The sequence below is a fragment of the Coptis chinensis genome, chromosome 7 (assembly GCF_015680905.1).
Source record: "Coptis chinensis isolate HL-2020 chromosome 7, ASM1568090v1, whole genome shotgun sequence".
NCBI classification, from domain to species: domain Eukaryota; kingdom Viridiplantae; phylum Streptophyta; class Magnoliopsida; order Ranunculales; family Ranunculaceae; genus Coptis; species Coptis chinensis.
Window position 1 is genome coordinate 34628391 of NC_141462.1, and position 17964 is coordinate 34646354.

At 35.1% G+C, this 17964-nt stretch overlaps 2 protein-coding genes across 2 annotated transcripts; one reads left to right on the forward strand and one right to left on the reverse strand.

The window, feature by feature from the left end:
* The first annotated feature begins 1197 nt into the window (after positions 1-1197).
* Positions 1198-11258, forward strand: LOC147487234 (uncharacterized). The gene is made up of 18 exons (XM_086570167.1): positions 1198-2041; positions 2127-2198; positions 2280-2484; positions 2596-2704; positions 5558-5653; positions 5769-5850; positions 5991-6050; positions 6154-6206; positions 6300-6466; positions 7621-7831; positions 8071-8128; positions 8253-8309; positions 8427-8672; positions 9341-9405; positions 9509-9565; positions 9642-9735; positions 10581-10721; positions 10822-11258. The coding sequence occupies exons 1-18, from the start codon at positions 1556-1558 to the stop codon at positions 10930-10932; spliced, it is 2370 nt and encodes a 789-aa protein (XP_086426293.1). The 5' UTR covers positions 1198-1555; the 3' UTR covers positions 10933-11258.
* A 4933-nt stretch (positions 11259-16191) lies between these two features.
* Positions 16192-17273, reverse strand: LOC147487235 (uncharacterized). The gene is made up of 2 exons (XM_086572100.1): positions 17049-17273; positions 16192-16954 (listed from the first exon to the last, which is right to left on the reverse strand). The coding sequence occupies exons 1-2, from the start codon at positions 17240-17242 to the stop codon at positions 16381-16383; spliced, it is 768 nt and encodes a 255-aa protein (XP_086428226.1). The 5' UTR covers positions 17243-17273; the 3' UTR covers positions 16192-16380.
* Positions 17274-17964: the final 691 nt, after the last annotated feature.

The window sequence follows — 17964 nt, forward strand, 5'->3', positions numbered from 1 at the left end:
GTTTTGAGGTTTTGAACATTGTTGCCAAATCTCAATCTCAAGTGCATTCTTTGTTAGTCAAGTGTTGTCATTCCGTTGGGCACTGATGGGAATTGCACACACATTGATGATCAGAAATGTGGTTGCAATTGACATTAATTGGACAACATCGTTAGACACATATATTGACATAAATCCTAAGTTTGTTAAAACTGAAAATAATTTTGCAACACTTTTTTTATGTGGACCAATAGCATTTTTATGATAACTTTTATGATATTGATTTATGGTTAGATGTATATTTAGATTAAAAATATTGTACCATCTTATTTAATTAAAAAATCTGCATCTTTTTATCTATTTTATTATCCAATTTGCATTATATTATGGTTCTCATATATAGAGATTCTTTTGGCAGGTGTAAGGTAGTTTAGTTGGTAAAATTTATGTGGGCCCTACAAAATCGTATAGATGAAGTTTAACATTCACAATTTTCTAAAAACCATTGACGCGCTTAAATAGTGTTAGGTAATAAACGACATATTTGGGAACTAATTCATTGAAAAACATGAATACAGTAACTCCTCATGACACGTTGTATTAACATGAATACACGTATTGCAAATAAGGCAAAAAAGGACACTGTTGGAAGTAAAAAAATGTGAATCAACACGTGAAACTCATGCATTGCGCAGTGTAGATATCCAAATTAAGCTCAGCTGAAAGCTGGAGCGAAGCAAACACACCAGGCGAGATTCAAATTTTACATGAATAGAAATATAGCTTAAATACACATTTTATAAAATTAGTCATAAAATATTATTGATATTATTAGTTTGTTAGTAATTTAATTTACATTATTATTTAAGAAAATAAGGTAATATATAATTCAGTACTTGAGTACTATCCAAAATTCCAATAATGCAGAATGCTTGTCACTTCTTAAGTCAAAATTTTAAAGAATAGGTTCATAGCCTACAATCCCTACATAGTATGATAGTACATATAGTAATACACACACCAACGGCTAACACATAATCACACTCGCTCATGAGACACATGACCACTAATCCACTATACACAAAGGAACCCTTTCCTTTTCCCGCTCTTTAAATTCCAGAACCCCAAAAACATATACCACATAAAAATATCGAATCTAAACTGACTTGACTGTTCATTGGCTAAAGTGCTAAACCAATGAGCCGCGTTGTTTCGCGCGTTCCCAATTTCGTAAAAAAACAATGTCAACACACTTAGCCCTAATTCACCCCATTCCCCAAACTACCCTCAACTGGACTAATTCACCCTTTAAAATAAAAAAAAAAAAATTGCCAAACAAAGAAAGAACAATTCATCCCACCAATAAGGGTATTTAAGTAAAACTAATCTATTTACATCTGTGTGATTTCGTCAATTTCAATATAAATATATTATATTCATATATCTCATCCTCTCTTCTTATCTCTCTATTTCTTTTCCTTTCTGTTTAAGAAAGAAAAAAGAGGAGAGACCTTATTTTTTTCTCTCCCTTTCTTCTTTCTTTCATTAAAAAAACCACAAAAATTGAATCTTCTAGATGGCGAAGGGGGCAGATTTAGATGAGTTTCGATTAGTTTCTGGTGCTAGATCTGGTTGTAAAAGAGAGTTTGCATTTATTATAAAGAATCAAAACGATGTAACGATTCCTAGAACTAGAGGTAATAATAATAATAATAATAAGTCAGACCCTATTATTATTATTGAGAATGAAGAGAAGAGATTAAAAAGTGAAGCCTTAAATGTGGAGATAGTAAAAGAAGAGACGGTGGAAGAAGAGAATAATAATGTGGGTTTATTGGAGGAGCCAACGAGGAGGTTTACGAGGTCTTTAAAGGGGGAGGCTAATGTGGATGAGGATGATGTGATGAATAATGATAATAATAGTACGCCATCCAAAAATAAGTTAGAGATGAAAATGTCTAAGAAGATTGGGTTGATGAAATTTCCATCTAATGTTAGGGAGTTACTTGAGACGGGTTTGCTTGAGGGATTGCCTGTTACGTATGTGTTTAAGAATAAGAAGGTATGGGAGGGATTGTCCCTTTTTACGATGATTGATTAGAAAATTATAGTGTTTTGATGATTGGGTGTTTTTTTTGTTTTGTTAGGGTGAAGAGCTTCGTGGAACGATAAAGGATCGGGGGATTTTGTGTTCGTGTGCTACATGCCAAGAGCGACAAGTGAGTGTTATTTGATGATTTTTGTTTTTAGTGAAATAAGGTTTTATAGTTTTTTATTTATTATTATAATTTGAAATGTAGGTAGTTTCGCCATGTCAATTTGAGAGACATGCGGGTAGTTCAAATAAGCATGCGCCAGAAAACATTTACATGGATAATGGCAACAACCTTCGACATGTGTTGACTGCATGTCTAGGTGCTCCTTTGGATACATTGGAAGCAACCATTAAAAGCGCAATTTCGTCTTGTCCTGAAACACAAATGAAATCTTGCAAAAACTGCAAAGGTGAATTTTCCCGTCATTGTTTTAGATTTACACTTCGTGCTTGTTTTCTGTATTAAAAATTATCATGAACCCTGTTCTGATTTCGTGTTTTGGACGTGAATTGACTTGCAGAACCTCTATCTACATCTATCACTACAAAGACTAGGCCATTTTGTGATTCTTGCTTCGAGTCAAATGCCGCTCTTGCTAGCGCATCTCACGTGCATATACCAAATGGCAGGTATGATCTTTTGTCGGTTTCTTTTTGGCTGCTGCTATTATTTTTGTGCAAGTTTTTGGCTTTTTGCGGAACCTTTTCCTTTATTAATGTAGTACATGTGTCAATATTGCTGTATCTGGTTAAAGTTGAAAATTTAAATCACACGCAAAATGTTTTGTATATCAGTTGAGGTAAATCCATTAAAAAGAATAGGACAGGAATTCCCTCCTCAAACTATGCTTTGAGCTTCAGTGATGCCAAAAAAAAAAAATGCATGAGTAAATCCATTCATGTAAAGCGGTGAACATACTTTTTTCGAAAAATAAGAAGAGTTGATATGAAACATTGTTTAGATTAGGATAAAAAAAATTATGGTCCTTTATGGGAATAGAAACCCTCTTCTGGCTTCAACTGTCCCTTGCTGGTGTCATACCGTTGACTTCTGCCTCTTCCCAAGACAGACCACCAATACATATAATTTTTTGCTATTTAATCATTATAACTCTAACTGTTATTTGTATCATCCAGTCTGTTCCCTGTTTTTTTTTATTAGTCAAAATATGAGCTACATGTTGGTCAATTTTTCATGAATCTTTCTTTTTGAGTTTTCCTCCATATGCGCAATAATTATAGCATTGAGATGTTGCATTTCAACCTTATTTTGAAGTAGTACCAAACAGTGTAATGAATAATGGTAGCAGATAACAGTATATGTTAAAGTTATAAATAAGGAATAATGAAGCCAAATACCCATGTGAAATAATGTTAGAGAATTCAACTACTCATGCTTTCTCTTTACCAAATAGGGGGTGCTAAAATGCAGATCAAGTTAATTTTGTCTTGTGATTGACATAGAAAAAGGTACGCTGATGTCTTATCCTCTAATATCATTGTGTTAAATGAAGAGGTTTTGGTTATGAAAGAAGAGGATTTTGGAGGAATTTATTTGATTTGTAAATTATAGATCAGAATCCTGATTGAACTCAAGATACTCTCCCTTAGTTTTACCTCACTTCAACTATATTAAAGAGTATTCTAAAATGTAATTTATATTAAAAAAAATTGTACAGATCACATAAAGAACTGCACCCATACCAAAAAAGTTGTAGATGGCTGTGATGTACTTTAACCATGTTTCTCCACTGAATTTAGCAAAAGGAAGTCATGAAAAAGGTGGTGACATTCTACTTCAACCAATAATAAACCTTCTCAAGCTTTTATAACAGCATAAATCTGTCCGTGGGAATAAACTAATATTTTTAAGCATGGTACAAAATGCTGCAAATCCTTCAGCAAATTTCTTCTGGTCGCTAGTTATCGCAATATTGGCGTTATTATCAAATAGCAGTAGCTTGTCTGGAGTCTCTTGAGGAATTACTGTGATAGAGAAAGTACAACCTATCACTGGATTTTTGGCAGGGAATCTTGAGATCTCCCGGAAAAATCAGAGATTTTACTGAAGAGGGTAATGAGAAAGGGAGGGGAAAAAATGAGATATGCATTTTTCTATGAGGTGCATATATAGGGTGAAAGGGTACACTTGTTTTAAGATCCTAAATGGCAGTGGTATTGCCCTTACGAGACTTGTGCTATTTCACTAACTTATAACTATTTAGACCTTTGGTGCTAGGTGTAAATTACCTTTCACTCTCAGAGCGATTTTCATAGTCAAACCAGTAGTGAGTTGACAAGTTTGTTTTTGGTTGTAAGTGTGTTATGTTTATGTTTCTTCAAACCCTTTCTTACTCATATTGGTTATAAATTTTGGGTATTAATAACTTAGGGATGCAACTTGTAAGTTAGTTATGTTCTCAAAGGCATAACTTGTTTCAGTAGCTTGATGATGCATATGCTTTTGTTAATTCCAATTCTTGTTTGCTTTTACTTTAATACCACGGAAGTGAAGCTCTGCACCATGTTTAAAGAAATGCATCGATGCTTTCTCATTGAGGCGTGTCTTATAGGGAGAAATGCATGTACCATCGACACTTCATAAATTCAAAAGAATTATGTGTAGGACACAATGACACAACGATCATCGTGTTGGATACAGACACATTCGTGCAGACTATTTCAAATTATACTTTTACACCCCAGAAGGAAAAGAAATGGTAAGATGAAGAAGAATGAAGATGTGAGAAACAAGGTGAGAGGTCAGAGAAATTCAATTCCTTCATCCTATGACATTTGGACGAGAGACGTAGGTGGAAGACGAAGTTTAAGGATAAAAAAATCATTGTTTCCATCCGAATCTTTGGATACAGATGGATATGAAAGAATATTCAGGCTTTAAATAAAGATAGTCTATGATTAGCTAGCTTTGAGAAGAGAAAAAACACATGCTAAGGTGTAAGAATAAGAGCTGGGAACAACTTGTTTGAAATGTAGAGTGTTAACCCAGATGTGTCTTGGTGTTGAAGAGCTTTCATGATGCTGTGTCGGACACCGAGACATTTGCCTGTATTCACTTCTCTCAGAAAAACACACCTTGGCTGTGGCCTTCATTATTTTTAAAGAGGTTTACGCCTCGTACTATGGAGGCGCACTCTTTAGTTACTTGAAGTTCGTGGCTGAAGGTGGTGTTTTTGTTGTCCCAAAAAAGATTATAATTAGAGTATTCTTTCATGAGATTTTGTATCATGTAGGGCTAAACTACGGTTTCCCTCCTTATAAGTGAAGCTTAGGATATATTTTCTTTGTTTGATGTTATTTTGGATAAGTTGGTTTGTATTAAGATAAAGTTAATAGCGTCGACCCTCTGTTAGATATTTACCTTTGATTGACTTTTTCATATACTGTGTTTATGGGATCCTAAACCTTTTCTAAAGCTAGTTCTCTGTTTTATCTTGGCTGACTGTCTATTGCTTACATTAGGTTGTCAAAGCCAATCTCAACTCCAAAGTCCTCTGCTAGTGCTTCGGAGCGCATCTCATCAGTCACTAAGAGTAAACCAGGGAAATTAACTAGAAAGTTGGTATTCTATTCTTTGTCTGGACGTAGCCATCAAAGTATTTTACTTTGTAGGCAACTTCTTGCTTAGTTCTGTTAAGTAAAACAATATTAATTAAAATTTTCTTATTTGAAGGGATTTGCGTTTGCATAAGGTGGTCTTTGAGGAAGATGGATTACCTGATGGAACTGAACTAGGATATTATATCCGTGGCGAGGTAGTTGGAATGAATCTGATGCTCGATTTGTATTGATTTTCGATTTTCTGTATACTTGTTTACTTATTGTTTGCTTGGTGCTGTACTTTGGCTGTAGGCGGTTTAGTTTTATTAATTCTGCATTTACTTTTTTCATGCAGAAACTACTTGAGGGCTATAAGAAAGGTTTTGGCATATTTTGTCGTTGCTGCAGTGAAGTGGTATTTACTACTCAAACTCGAGTTTTTAATTGTTAAATAATATTTCTTAAAATTACAATTCATACTGTGCCTAATACTGATTCACTTCACATATGATGATCAGGTTAGTGCTTCGCAATTTGAATCTCATGCTGGTTGGGCTTCGCGACGCAAACCGTAAGTTGCTAAAGCAAAGTTGGGTTTACTGTTTAAATCCCATGTCTTGTACTTTATTTATTCTGATTTGTACTCTCTTGCAATCTGTTCCAGTTATTTGAACATCTATACATCGAATGGGGTCTCTCTTCATGAATTAGCCGTATCTCTATCAAAAGGTCGAAAGTTGTCCAACCATTACAATGATGACCTTTGCAGCTACTGTGCTGACTTTGGAGATCTAATGTGCTGCGATATGTGTCCAAGGGCCTTTCATCAAGGTGAAGTTCGTTATCAGGATGTTTTGCATTTTTTTATTTGTTTATTATTTTTTTCCGGTTGGTTGAATATATTATAAAAACAACAACAAAGGCTGTTGAATCTGGCATCCTACGAATACAAGGACTAACAGAGGCATAAGCCAAGTTATAAACAAGAACTTACACATAAAGCTACCATCGACACACAAAGAATGATTTAAGGCAAAGTCAAGTTGTTAAGCAATCATGGATGGTTTGGTAGGACTTATCGGTTATGACTTATGAATATGATATGACTTGGGATGTTTCTTATGCATGAGTGTTGGTGTTACTTTTCAGTTGGTCCTTTTCTTTACATGCTCTTTCTCTACATTTTTTCTTTTCTGTAGCATACTTGCATGTAATGACTTGTGAGTTACTATTTGCTTATATTGTTGAATTGATGATCGGTGGTTATGACCTATGGGTTATGAATTTATTGTGTTAACTTTAATTGTTTAACAATCAATGTTTTCATGTAATATGATTTATGCGCTTCACATATTAAAACATGTTGGTGACCAACAGCAACTTAGGTCTGTTGCTGAACTTGGAATTGTTTATCATCCTATATGAAGAGCCTTGAAAAGAAATCAGTTTTCTATTCCAATATAAAAACAAACGATATCAGTACCACTATTTAACAACATGAAGCATCTGAAGCCAGAATTCCAAGAGAATTAAAGTCCAAAACATTCCTTGTACCAATTCTCTGGTGAACAACATAAAATGTAAATTTTCTAAAAGAATAATAAGTTATTTTGAATGCCTCCACTTAATTTACATTCAAGGTCATTCCCTCTCCACCAATATAAATGGTTGCTCTGGTAATCACATGCCTCCACAAGTCAATCTCCATGTTACCCCAAATCCCCATATCCTTCTCCAAATAAACTTTCTGACGACGATTTTTTTTTATCCTTTTATATATAGTAAGGGGAAAATGATCTTTCAAATTTACAATTGATTATATCCTCAATCTTTGAGAGAAATTTTCATGTGATTCTTGAGTGTTAATATAATAATGGTTAGTAGCTGGTTTACACTAACGATTGTTTCCCTTTTTGATAAGTTCAATGAGACTGTCTTTTCTCTGTGCTAATTTCAATGTATGTGTATCTTTTTCTGTGTTGTAGAATGTGTGGGTTTGTCCAGCATCCCTCAGGGTAAATGGTACTGTCCATATTGTTTAACTATGTTTGAAAGGGAAAAGTCATGTGAGTATAACGCCAATGCAAAGGCAGCTGGGAGAGTTTCAGGAATTGATCCTATAGAACAAATAACAAGGCGTTGCATTCGTATTGTTGAAACACTAGAATTTGAAGTTGGGGGATGTGCTTTATGCAGGTGGGTGTATTTACTGAGCTCAAATTAGTTACCAATGTGCCTCAAATGTATCAGTTTTACGGCATTTTTTTGTTGTCACGTCTCACGTTTTAATGTTGCATATTTGTACTACTGTAAATCATGAATGTCCTATGCATGGAATTCTTTTAGCTGCATTTTACAATTATCTTATCATTCCTTTTGCTTGTATCTGGTCATTTCTGAGCTTAGCCTTTTTATCCTTTTTTTTTTCCATTTAGACGCCACAGTTTCAGCAAATCAGGCTTTAATCCAAGCACTGTTATACTCTGTGATCAGGTATGTTCTGCTTCTCTTCATGTGTTTTGTTTGCTGTATCAAACTTTTGCTGGTAACCTGCTCATAAATGTCTTTCTTATTTAACTTGATGAGATTGTTTTGAATGCTATTTGTTCTTCTCCAGTGTGAGAGGGAGTATCATGTTGGTTGTCTTAAGGAACACAAGATGGCAGATCTAAAGGTTTGTGCATGATTGTTCTTTCTCATTTCATCTAAATTAATATTTTGTGGCTATCAGGCTTTTAAGCATGTGCAGCTAACTGTCGGTACTATATTGTATAATGTCTCTTTATAACAGGAATTGCCGAAGGGGAAGTGGTTTTGTTGCACAGACTGCAATAGGATCCATACTGCTTTGCAAAAGTTGGTTGCTCATGGTCCAGAGAAGCTCCCTGATTCACTCCTCAAAGTTATGCTGAAGAAGCAACAGGAGAAATGTCCAGATAATGTTGCTGGTTTTGATGTAAGTTGGAGACTTCTTAGTGGCAAGATGGCTTCTCCTGAGAATAAACTGTTGCTTTCTAAAGCTGTGACAATCCTCCATGTAAGTAGTTCTTACGATTCTATGGTTCTTTGGTGGTTGCGTACTGTAGAAAAGATAAATTGAAATGAATGAATATGATGAGTATGAGCAGTGCCCTAAGCATCACTACCAGAAAAGTCTCATTTCTTCACAAACTCCGACTCCTAGAACACGCCATAAATGTCGTAGCAGTTGTAGGCCTCTGGGCAAGCTTAGTGCTTGAGCAATAATAAACTTCAGATGTGCTCTATAACATTTAGAATTTATAACCTGTATGCTGATTGTAGCATTCTTTCTTCATTTTTATATTGTTACTGGGTTTCACTGCTTATCAATTAAAGTCTTGTCTCCCATAGTATCTGGTCAGCAAATTTTATAAATCATTATTAAGCATATGGCGCACCTGTTTTAGGAAATGAAATTGGCTCAAGTGTAAGAATTAGCTGTTACCTGCGGCAATTTCATCTCTTTCCGTGGATTCTATTGCATACTTTGGTTGAATGCCTTGATTTTTTGATTTATGTGCATGGCTGTCGATGTCCATTAATTTAGTGTTTACAAATGAATAACCATTAGTCTATATGTCAGTTTTGCTCTTGGATTTCTTTGTTTTTTTTCCCCTTGTCGTTTTGAGTGCTGTGGCGGCATGTGCTGATCTTCCTTTCTTACACCTTTTTTTTTTCCTTCAGAACCAATTTGACCCAATACTTGATGCGAAAACAGGTTGTGATTTTATCCCAACAATGGTGTATGGGTGAGTGTACCATGCTTTATAGTTCAGTTGGTTACCTTTTTGGTTTTGTTAGTAATTGAGCTTTAGACCAACTTACATTTTCTCTGTATCAAAATTCCCACAGAAGGAGCATAAAGGACCAAGACTTTGGGGGAATGTATTGTGCTGTCTTGACTGTGAAGTAAGTGATTTTGAACTTGTGCTATTGCCATTTGATCTGTATAAATATTCTAATTTTCCTATTTGCCCACTTGCAGCTCTACTGTCGTAACAGTTGCAATTCTTCGAATTTTTGGACCGGAGATCGCTGAAATTCCATTGGTTGCTACCACTAGTGATAACCAAGGACTGGTGAGGCCAATTAATCTGCAGCCAATCATTTTTTTTAGCTTATTTTTTAAATTTTATTTTCAAATATTTGCTGCCAATTATACTCAAAAAGTAGCTCTTGGTTGATTAAGCTAATTTTACTTTAGCGATAAAATAATTAAATATGCTCACTGCTATTGAGAACCACTTCAATTTTTTAGGAATAAGCTCCAGACTCATCTTGAGACTTTTCCTTAGAATCTTTCAATTTCCTGAACTCCAAATGCTTTCAGGCAAAAATATAACCAGGAAAGTCCGCAGCACTATATTCTTGTATCTCATGACCCTGGTTCATAATACTTGTGCAATTATCTTGTTCTTATAGCTTTCGTGGAGAATGAGCAATGTCTTGTTTTTTGAACACAAGTAATGCTAATGAGCTTCCCTCTACATTTGGGATAAGGCTTTTTGTGCCTGGGCAAGATGAACGGTGGAGCATTAAAATCTTGCTATATTTGGAATCCATGAAACCATACCTTTCAGAAGGGTTAGCTTGGTGCTACCTTAGCTCCTTGCGTACTCTTGTTAATGTCAGAAGGAATATGTTTTTTTCCTAATTTTTTTTAGTGGTCAGCCATATCATTAATTGATTATTTACTATGATGCATGTTTTTAAATTTTAAACTTAATATCATCTGTACATTGTGTCATTCAATTTTAATTCTGGATACTATCATCTGTTTTATTTATCATTTCTTTATGCCCGTACACATCTATTTCGACATAGTGTTTTGCTTCTCTGTGAGCTTCTATTCCTTGTAAAAACTATCTGAAGGATGTCATCATTTCTTCGAGTTCCTGCTCATATAATGCTTACTTCTTAACAGGGCTATTTCCAATCATTATTTACATGTATTGAGAGGTTGCTGGGGTTCCTTAATGTGAAAAACATAGTGCTCCCATCTGCTGAAGAATCAAAATCAATATGGACTGACAAGTTTGGTTTCAAAAAGATATCCCCGGATCAGGTGATTAGTGAATATATATATACACACACACATACTCTTTCTTGTTTTAGGTGTTCTTTGTACTAAAGAAATGAATTTCATCTTGTGTTTTCTTTTGCAGGTGAGCGAGTACAGAAATAATTATCAGATGATGACCTTTCATGGGACATCTATGCTGCAGAGACCGGTACCCAAATGTCGAGTTGTTGACACATCAATTGTGAGAAGCTGACATGGTGTTCGGAAAATGTTTGTTAATTTGCATTGCTTTTCATATATGAATATATAGAAAAGCCATCTGTATAGGTGCTGTACAGAAAGGACGTCATTCACAGCTTCGTCCATCAAGCGATTGTATTAATTCAATTTTAGAAGAAAGTGGTAGTGTCAGTTGCCGAAAATATAGAATGGGAAGTCCCAAGTTTTGATCTTTTTTTTTGTTACAAGAGCTGTATTGCTCTAGCTGGAATGTTTTTGTTCCGTATTTCCTACAGTGAAATTAGCTTAATCAATCTTTTTGAGTATTAAATTATTAATAAAGAGTTTTTGAATGGTTTACGTTCTCATCTAACATGAACTGTTGTATTAGAGTTTTTTTTAGCTTTTGAGAGCTTACAAATGTTGAACTGAAGAGAAGAAGTCAGTAATACCCATGGTTTTTGAGACCCGAACTATGGAACATCTTGCCTGCTCGTAACTAATGTCTCCTGATACACACATCTGTTATTATTGAAAAAAAATAACAATGTACATACGTTGGCACATGATCTCAGGCTATAATGACTTAAAATCGTAACTGATGAGCTCAAAGCTTTCTGAATGAAGGTCTCTGCGACAGAAACTTAACGTAAACTTTTAGCTGTTTGACCCATAAATTATGTTCTCCATCATTTAGCGAGGGCACTAGTGCAGTTTATAGGGTATGCAAATGCTCGAATCGTAAAGTTTGATCTCAGAAAAAATATCTGCTTTATCTAACTTGACTGTTATCTTTAAACTACTGACACTGAGTCATGACTCATGACATAACACTTTAACATTTTGCTTTAATAAATAACTTCTGTCTGATCAAAGGTTTTGAGGCAAATTCTTCATGCTGCTTGTGCTTCATTCCTCTGCTTGATGCGTTCTACAATTCTCTTTAAGAAGACTAATAACAAGGTTTAAAATTCAAGGAGACAGGCAAAACACACCAGCTAGTGATTAGCATATAATCATACAGTATATCACTGTGATGTGATACGATTTCACAGCACACCTTAAATTGGAAACAGCACTTGAACCATAACTCGGACACACCACTAACCCCTATATTAGGTTTATTAAGAATGGGTTTGCGGGATAAAAAATGAAGAGCCAACTCCCTAATTTTGACTCTTTTAGTGTTTCTCAACAAACTACATTATTTTGCCTGACAACGAAAGTGCATATTGAAGCATAATAATTAGAAAATATCCTTCATAAGAACATGTTCCCACTTTAAAAATGTCTGCATAAGCTTACCATTACAATTAAAAGATAGACTGTCAGTTTCATTCAATCTGTATTAGTTCACACAGAATTCATATTCAGCAATTCTGTAGGACTGCAATGCAGCAACAAGCTACTTAGTATAAGGACCCCAAATAATATAGTTGGCACAACTGAACAAGTACACAATGGCACAATGCTACTGTTTAAATGAAATTTTCACATATTGTACTAGGGGTGACTTCGGATCGGATCGGATAGAGGGCTTTCGGAAAAAAATTCAATTTTTTTCGGATGACAATATCCTTTCCAAATCCGATCCAATTATTTTTTGGATGACAATTTTTTTTTCGAATCCGGAAAGTTTGGAAAATCGGAATGTTTTTTGGAAATTTTGGAATCCACAAAATATAAAAGTAAATCAGAAATTTGAATTATATAATCGGATTCTCTTTTAGGATAACCATTTTTTTATCCAGTTAATACATTCATTTAGCAATAATTGTTAAATGTATTAATTCAGTAAACAAGTTACATCTTTTAACATGTTCATTCAGCAAGTTTTTTCTTCATGTTAATACATTAATTCAGTAAATAGGAAGAAGGGAGAAATTGAGACATATATTAGAATGACAATATTGATTTTTTAAAATTGTGAGAGAGACAATGTTCTACTTCCTTAGGGTTTTTATTTGGTTTGTAAACTATCTGCAGTTTTAATTTAGTAACTATATGAAATAAACCGCTATATGTTAAAAATTCGGAAATTAATCAGAAATCGGAATCCAATTCCGATCCAATTATTTTTCGGAAAGGCTAAATTCGAAAAAATTCGGAAAAATTGGGTTTTCGGAAAAAAGAGAAACCCCTAGATTCTACTGAATAATAATAGTATAACCGATAGGCTTCCATCAAAGAAATTCATGAAATTGCAGCTCTACTTCTACCAAACTATCACTTTTCAAGATAATGTAAGAGTTTATCACAAAGAGGTAACGGTTGTGAAGAACCAGAGATATCAAGTGCAGGAGAGAAAAAAGAATAATGACTTTGGTAGTTTAAGGATAAAAAACTGAAAGAATTTCTCTCAGACACAACAAATCACCAAGTTTAATACCGAAGGTCGATCTATCATCACACCCTGTCCTATCATAGTTTCCAAAACAATTGCCCAAGGTTAACAAAATACAGAGTCTTTTGGGCTGTTGACAAAAAAATGTGAAAGATGAGTATCATCAATTCATGGTTTTGGTTGTCGTAGTATAAAATCCCATCTGACAAGAACTCAAATATGTTCTCTATAAACTTCCGTTTGTACATCTGCAACACTAAAATTTCTTCAGTAACTAAGACCAACAACAACTGTTCACTGAAGATCGTGGATATGACAGTTGTAACGACACAATTTCATGTCTAACAGCCTAACTAGCTGTTCTTTTTGTTTCACTGTGAAAGATATACACTAAATCAGTCACTCTAGTTCAAGATAGTGCATGAAACTATGGAAGAGGCGTTCAAAGGCAAACCATTATCACTTTTTCAGCAACTTGGGATCTGTATAAGTTACAAAGTTCAGCATGTTACAAACTTTGAAGCAAACCAAATCTGAGTTCGATTCATATCAACTCTGCTAAACCCAAGTTAGCATCCTACAAAAGAAATATTAAACCCCACATCTAAATTTAGCATACTGTAATGCACATTATACCCAACATGAAATTCGAATTTACTCCGACCCTTCTTTGCAAAAACAACGGCCAGGGCATTGAAAGCACCAAGGGATATGTGTTGATTTTTTTCTTAACTCCTCCCCTTTGCTAGTAACAATCCAAAGGAGATTTTTAACACTTTGATGGCTTATTTTTCCCAATTCCACAGATATAACACTGACGTTAAACCGAAACAACAGTATCCATGTGCTTTTAGCTTATTATAGACTCTATCCTCCAATATCCATTTGAAAGTTGTTCCTCCCCAAAGGACGCATAATAGGAGCTACTTTCTCATCAATGCATGCCTGTAAAACGACTTTGTGAACTGAATCTTTGAGGGAATCCTCCTTGTTCCATTGATCTAACTCTAACAAATAATGTGGTCGAATAAAGAGTAATTGGTTAGATAAAATCGGTTGACTCATTGACCTCATCAAAATGACATTTTAATATATTTGCACTGTGCACAGAATTGTCAGGAAGAACTTGATGCCCAGAAAGATTGTCACTGTTACATCTTTTAATAATTCCGCAGAACATGTTGAGTTCCAACTTCAGCTCCAAACAGAGAATAAAGTGAACCTAAAGTTTCTTTCAATATCAGTGAATCAACTGCAGGAATAAATTATTCAAACACCTCCAAAGAAGACTCCGCAGAGTCGCAGACTCATCTGCCCAAGTTTCAACAGTTACAAATGTTCCTGGAAGGTCAAACTTAGTAAGTTGCACTTTATTTTTTTTACCCAGAAAAATGTCTCAAGTGGTCAACACTGAAGGGAGAATTACATCTGGACTGAACAGAAGTTTCCATTAAAGAAGGATCTAGATAGGCATGAACAGATTCCGGGACTGCATTTCAGTCCTGCTTGTATGCAATAAACTTCACAGTTTTGCACATTCATTGAATGCAACCAGTGTCAACACTATAGGGAGGACTAAGTTGTGACACTCATAGGTGCCGACTAGCAAAGTCGGTAAAACCTTTGGGTGATGATACCATAGGTCTGGGGCTCGAACCCCGCCAGCATCAAAGAGTTACTGATCTCATTTAAAAGAGACTTGCCAATCAAAAAAAAAAAAAAAAGTTGTGACACCGATCAAAGTTTTTTATCAATGAAGGATGACATGAGCATGAACATATCCTTCAACTCCACTTTTAGGCCTGCTTTGACATTATGAATTTCACATTCTCAATGCAGCCAGTATTTTAGGTACTATGGTTTACACAGGTCTTTTTTTTTTCATATGAATCCCTAGGTCTCTCAATGGGAGCCCTATTGCTTGAAGTGGTTCTATCAATAAATGTGGTGGAACTTCCACTAACGGATGGTGAATCTTAGAGTTGGACCATGGAAGAACTTGACAAAGCTAAATAAAAACATGAAGGATCAGTTTGCTTGAAACAAGTCTGTGAAGTATCTACATACAGTACATGAGTTGAGATGACTCCAGGACTCCATGATAAGGTCTGACAATGGTGATCGCGTACAAGCTCATATTTGACTTGAAACAGGACTCGAGACCGATGTTCTTGACTTATTAAATTGGTCGTCCAGGATTTCTAACTTGATATCGATGATAATCTGCAATCCATGTATGCCATTTATCTAACATGAGATTATCCCACCAGACTAAACCGACTCTTGAAACCGAAAAAGTAGAAGGTTTTCCCAAAAGAGGTTATCCTAATAGAAATACGCAACAAGAGTAGAATATTTCCCAGATCAAAAGGAAGAGTTTTCCTTTTTGATCTTCAATCAGTCGCTTATTGACAGTGTCTGTTATAGCAAGTAAGCACAAAAATTCCCTCTGTGAACGATCCAAAAGTTTTCTCTCTCATTTCTTCAACACTGCCAACAGTACAGACTATATACTATTGAGTAGCATTGAGCTTTATTTCAAGTGAGTAAGTATCCTTACACAACCGTCCCACCCCGTGAAGATGGATCCAAGTACCATCTCTCGCACTCGCACATGTTCTTGATGACTTCCCTCATCAGGGAAATGTTGGGAAAGGTTCCTTGTTTCCCAGTCACCAGGACATTAAAACAAAAAGAAGCTACGCAGTAGCAGGATATATGCAACCTTTTTCTCAAAAGGAATTCTATAAAAGTAATGTACTTGAATTCTTTGCTCTATTTTCCTATCTAGTAATATACAACATTCTTAACTGTCTACATCATAAATATCATTGAAACAACAGTAGTAATAATTAGCTAGCAGTTCAATTTCATGACATAGTAGTTTTTAAGTTAAATGAATAATGAAAGTTCTAAGTTAGTCATATTCAAGAACTTGCAATCTAGAGATTTTTAAAATCATCCTATTTAGCATTACTTTGGGTTGTAACCAGTTACAAAAAGTTTCTCAACCCCAAAACAATATTATAGTAGCTATCAAACCCAACACTTACATCCCAACAGAATATAGAGTAAATCCAATATGATCTAACTATACTAACACCCACAACACATTACACCTACGACCCAACATGCAAATCAAACCCAAGATGCTTGCCAAAAATCTGACCGAGAAACAACAAAACCAACGAAACTACCCTGGCAAAGATTAATACCTTGCATATCGGTAACACCTAAACCCTCTTTTTTAATAACAATCCATAAAACATTTTTAATACCTTTCTCACTGATTTTCGCCATTTCTTCTTTAGTCACACGATTGATGTCCAACAACGAGACAACAATATCCCATGCCAATTCATCTGTTGTTTGGATTCTATTTTCCAAAATCCATTTGGCAGTTGGTTCTTCCCCTAAAGGACGCATCTCCACACCAGCTAACACCTCGGAAATAACTTTGCGAACAGTATCTCTGAACGCAACCTCTTTATTCAACCTATTTAGCTCTTCTTCTATCGTCTTTTGGTTGTCGTGGTGCATAACACTGACTCCATAGTACACCGCATTGACTTGGTTTATCCTGGAAGTAACACCCATGCCTATAACCACTTTAAAAAAAGAATCAACCTTCTCTAAGTCAATTGTATCTGATATGTAAACTTTCTTCTTAGGTACTAGTTTCTTTTTCTCCTCTTTCACTGCAGTATAAATCCTGGTCAATGAAGAAAGTGGTGTGTGTCTATTACAATTTTGAAGCAATGAAAAAACAGAAAACACCCAGTGAAGCTAAAGCAATAATTTATCACCTGGGAAGAGAAGTGTTGTTGTTGCTGCTACTGCAAAAATGACGAAAGGGGATGATGATAAGTTGAGTATAAAGAGATGGTGTAGTGAGTTTTGAGGATGTGTGTAACAAAGATGAAGAAGAAGGAAGCTTTGTTGCTCTTGCTCTTGCTCTTGCTCTCAATATTTGGAGGGAACTCATTTTCCACAAAACCATTTTTCTTTTCTTCCTTCTCTAAAACCCTTGTTAAACCCCTTGACTAGAAACGATATTTCATAATGTCGACACACATTATATTGCGATATATATCGGTTTTGAAATTTGAATATATGCCGGATACTTTCAACCGTGGCATTTATGTATGCCTCTAAGATTCTTTCCAAGTACAAAATGATACGGTTCTACATCATGACAAAAACTAGCCATGCAGCCCGACCTGTGGTCCGGCCTGCTATTTTGTAGAACTATCATGTGGGTATTATTCAATTTATATTTAATTTTAACGGCCGGTATATTTTTTTTATTTTGGGCTTTAGGCCTTTGTCCAAATTTATTTGTATATTATTACGGTTATTACCAAGTATTACGATTATCACCACTTGTTTTGCATCTGTAAGAGAAGATAGCACGTGTACACATTTTGGACAAATGTTTTTGAGGATGTTTTGAATAAAAAACCTTCAGTTATCTTATCCCCCATTTTTTATCTCTTTATTAGCAAGATGATGAAACTGCTGCTATGATGATCTATGATTCGTCAGAAATATGTGTAGATCATTGATTATGGTTCATGTTCTATAAGACCAACACAATATGTCAGGTACTCGGAAGAAAGTATTGAAGCGAACTCACACCCTTGTTTAGAGCTTGATGCCGAAGATGAATATGAATTTTTGCTAGAAAATAACGTAGAGGTCAGAGAGGAAAATTTTGATTTT

What these genes read in the sequence shown, in the direction of transcription:
- LOC147487234 (XM_086570167.1), top strand. Translation starts at nt 1,556, where the DNA reads ATGGCGAAGGGGGCAGATTTAGATGAGTTTCGATTAGTTTCTGGTGCT. An exon ending in GATATTATATCCGTGGCGAG is followed by an intron (nt 5,851 to 5,990) that starts GTAGTTGGAATG and finishes TTTTTCATGCAG; the next exon opens with AAACTACTTGAGGGCTATAA. An exon ending in ACAAGATGGCAGATCTAAAG is followed by an intron (nt 8,310 to 8,426) that starts GTTTGTGCATGA and finishes TCTTTATAACAG; the next exon opens with GAATTGCCGAAGGGGAAGTG.
- LOC147487235 (XM_086572100.1), bottom strand. Translation starts at nt 17,242, where the DNA reads ATGGTTTTGTGGAAAATGAGTTCCCTCCAAATATTGAGAGCAAGAGCA. An exon ending in AACAACACTTCTCTTCCCAG is followed by an intron (nt 16,955 to 17,048) that starts GTGATAAATTAT and finishes TTCATTGACCAG; the next exon opens with GATTTATACTGCAGTGAAAG.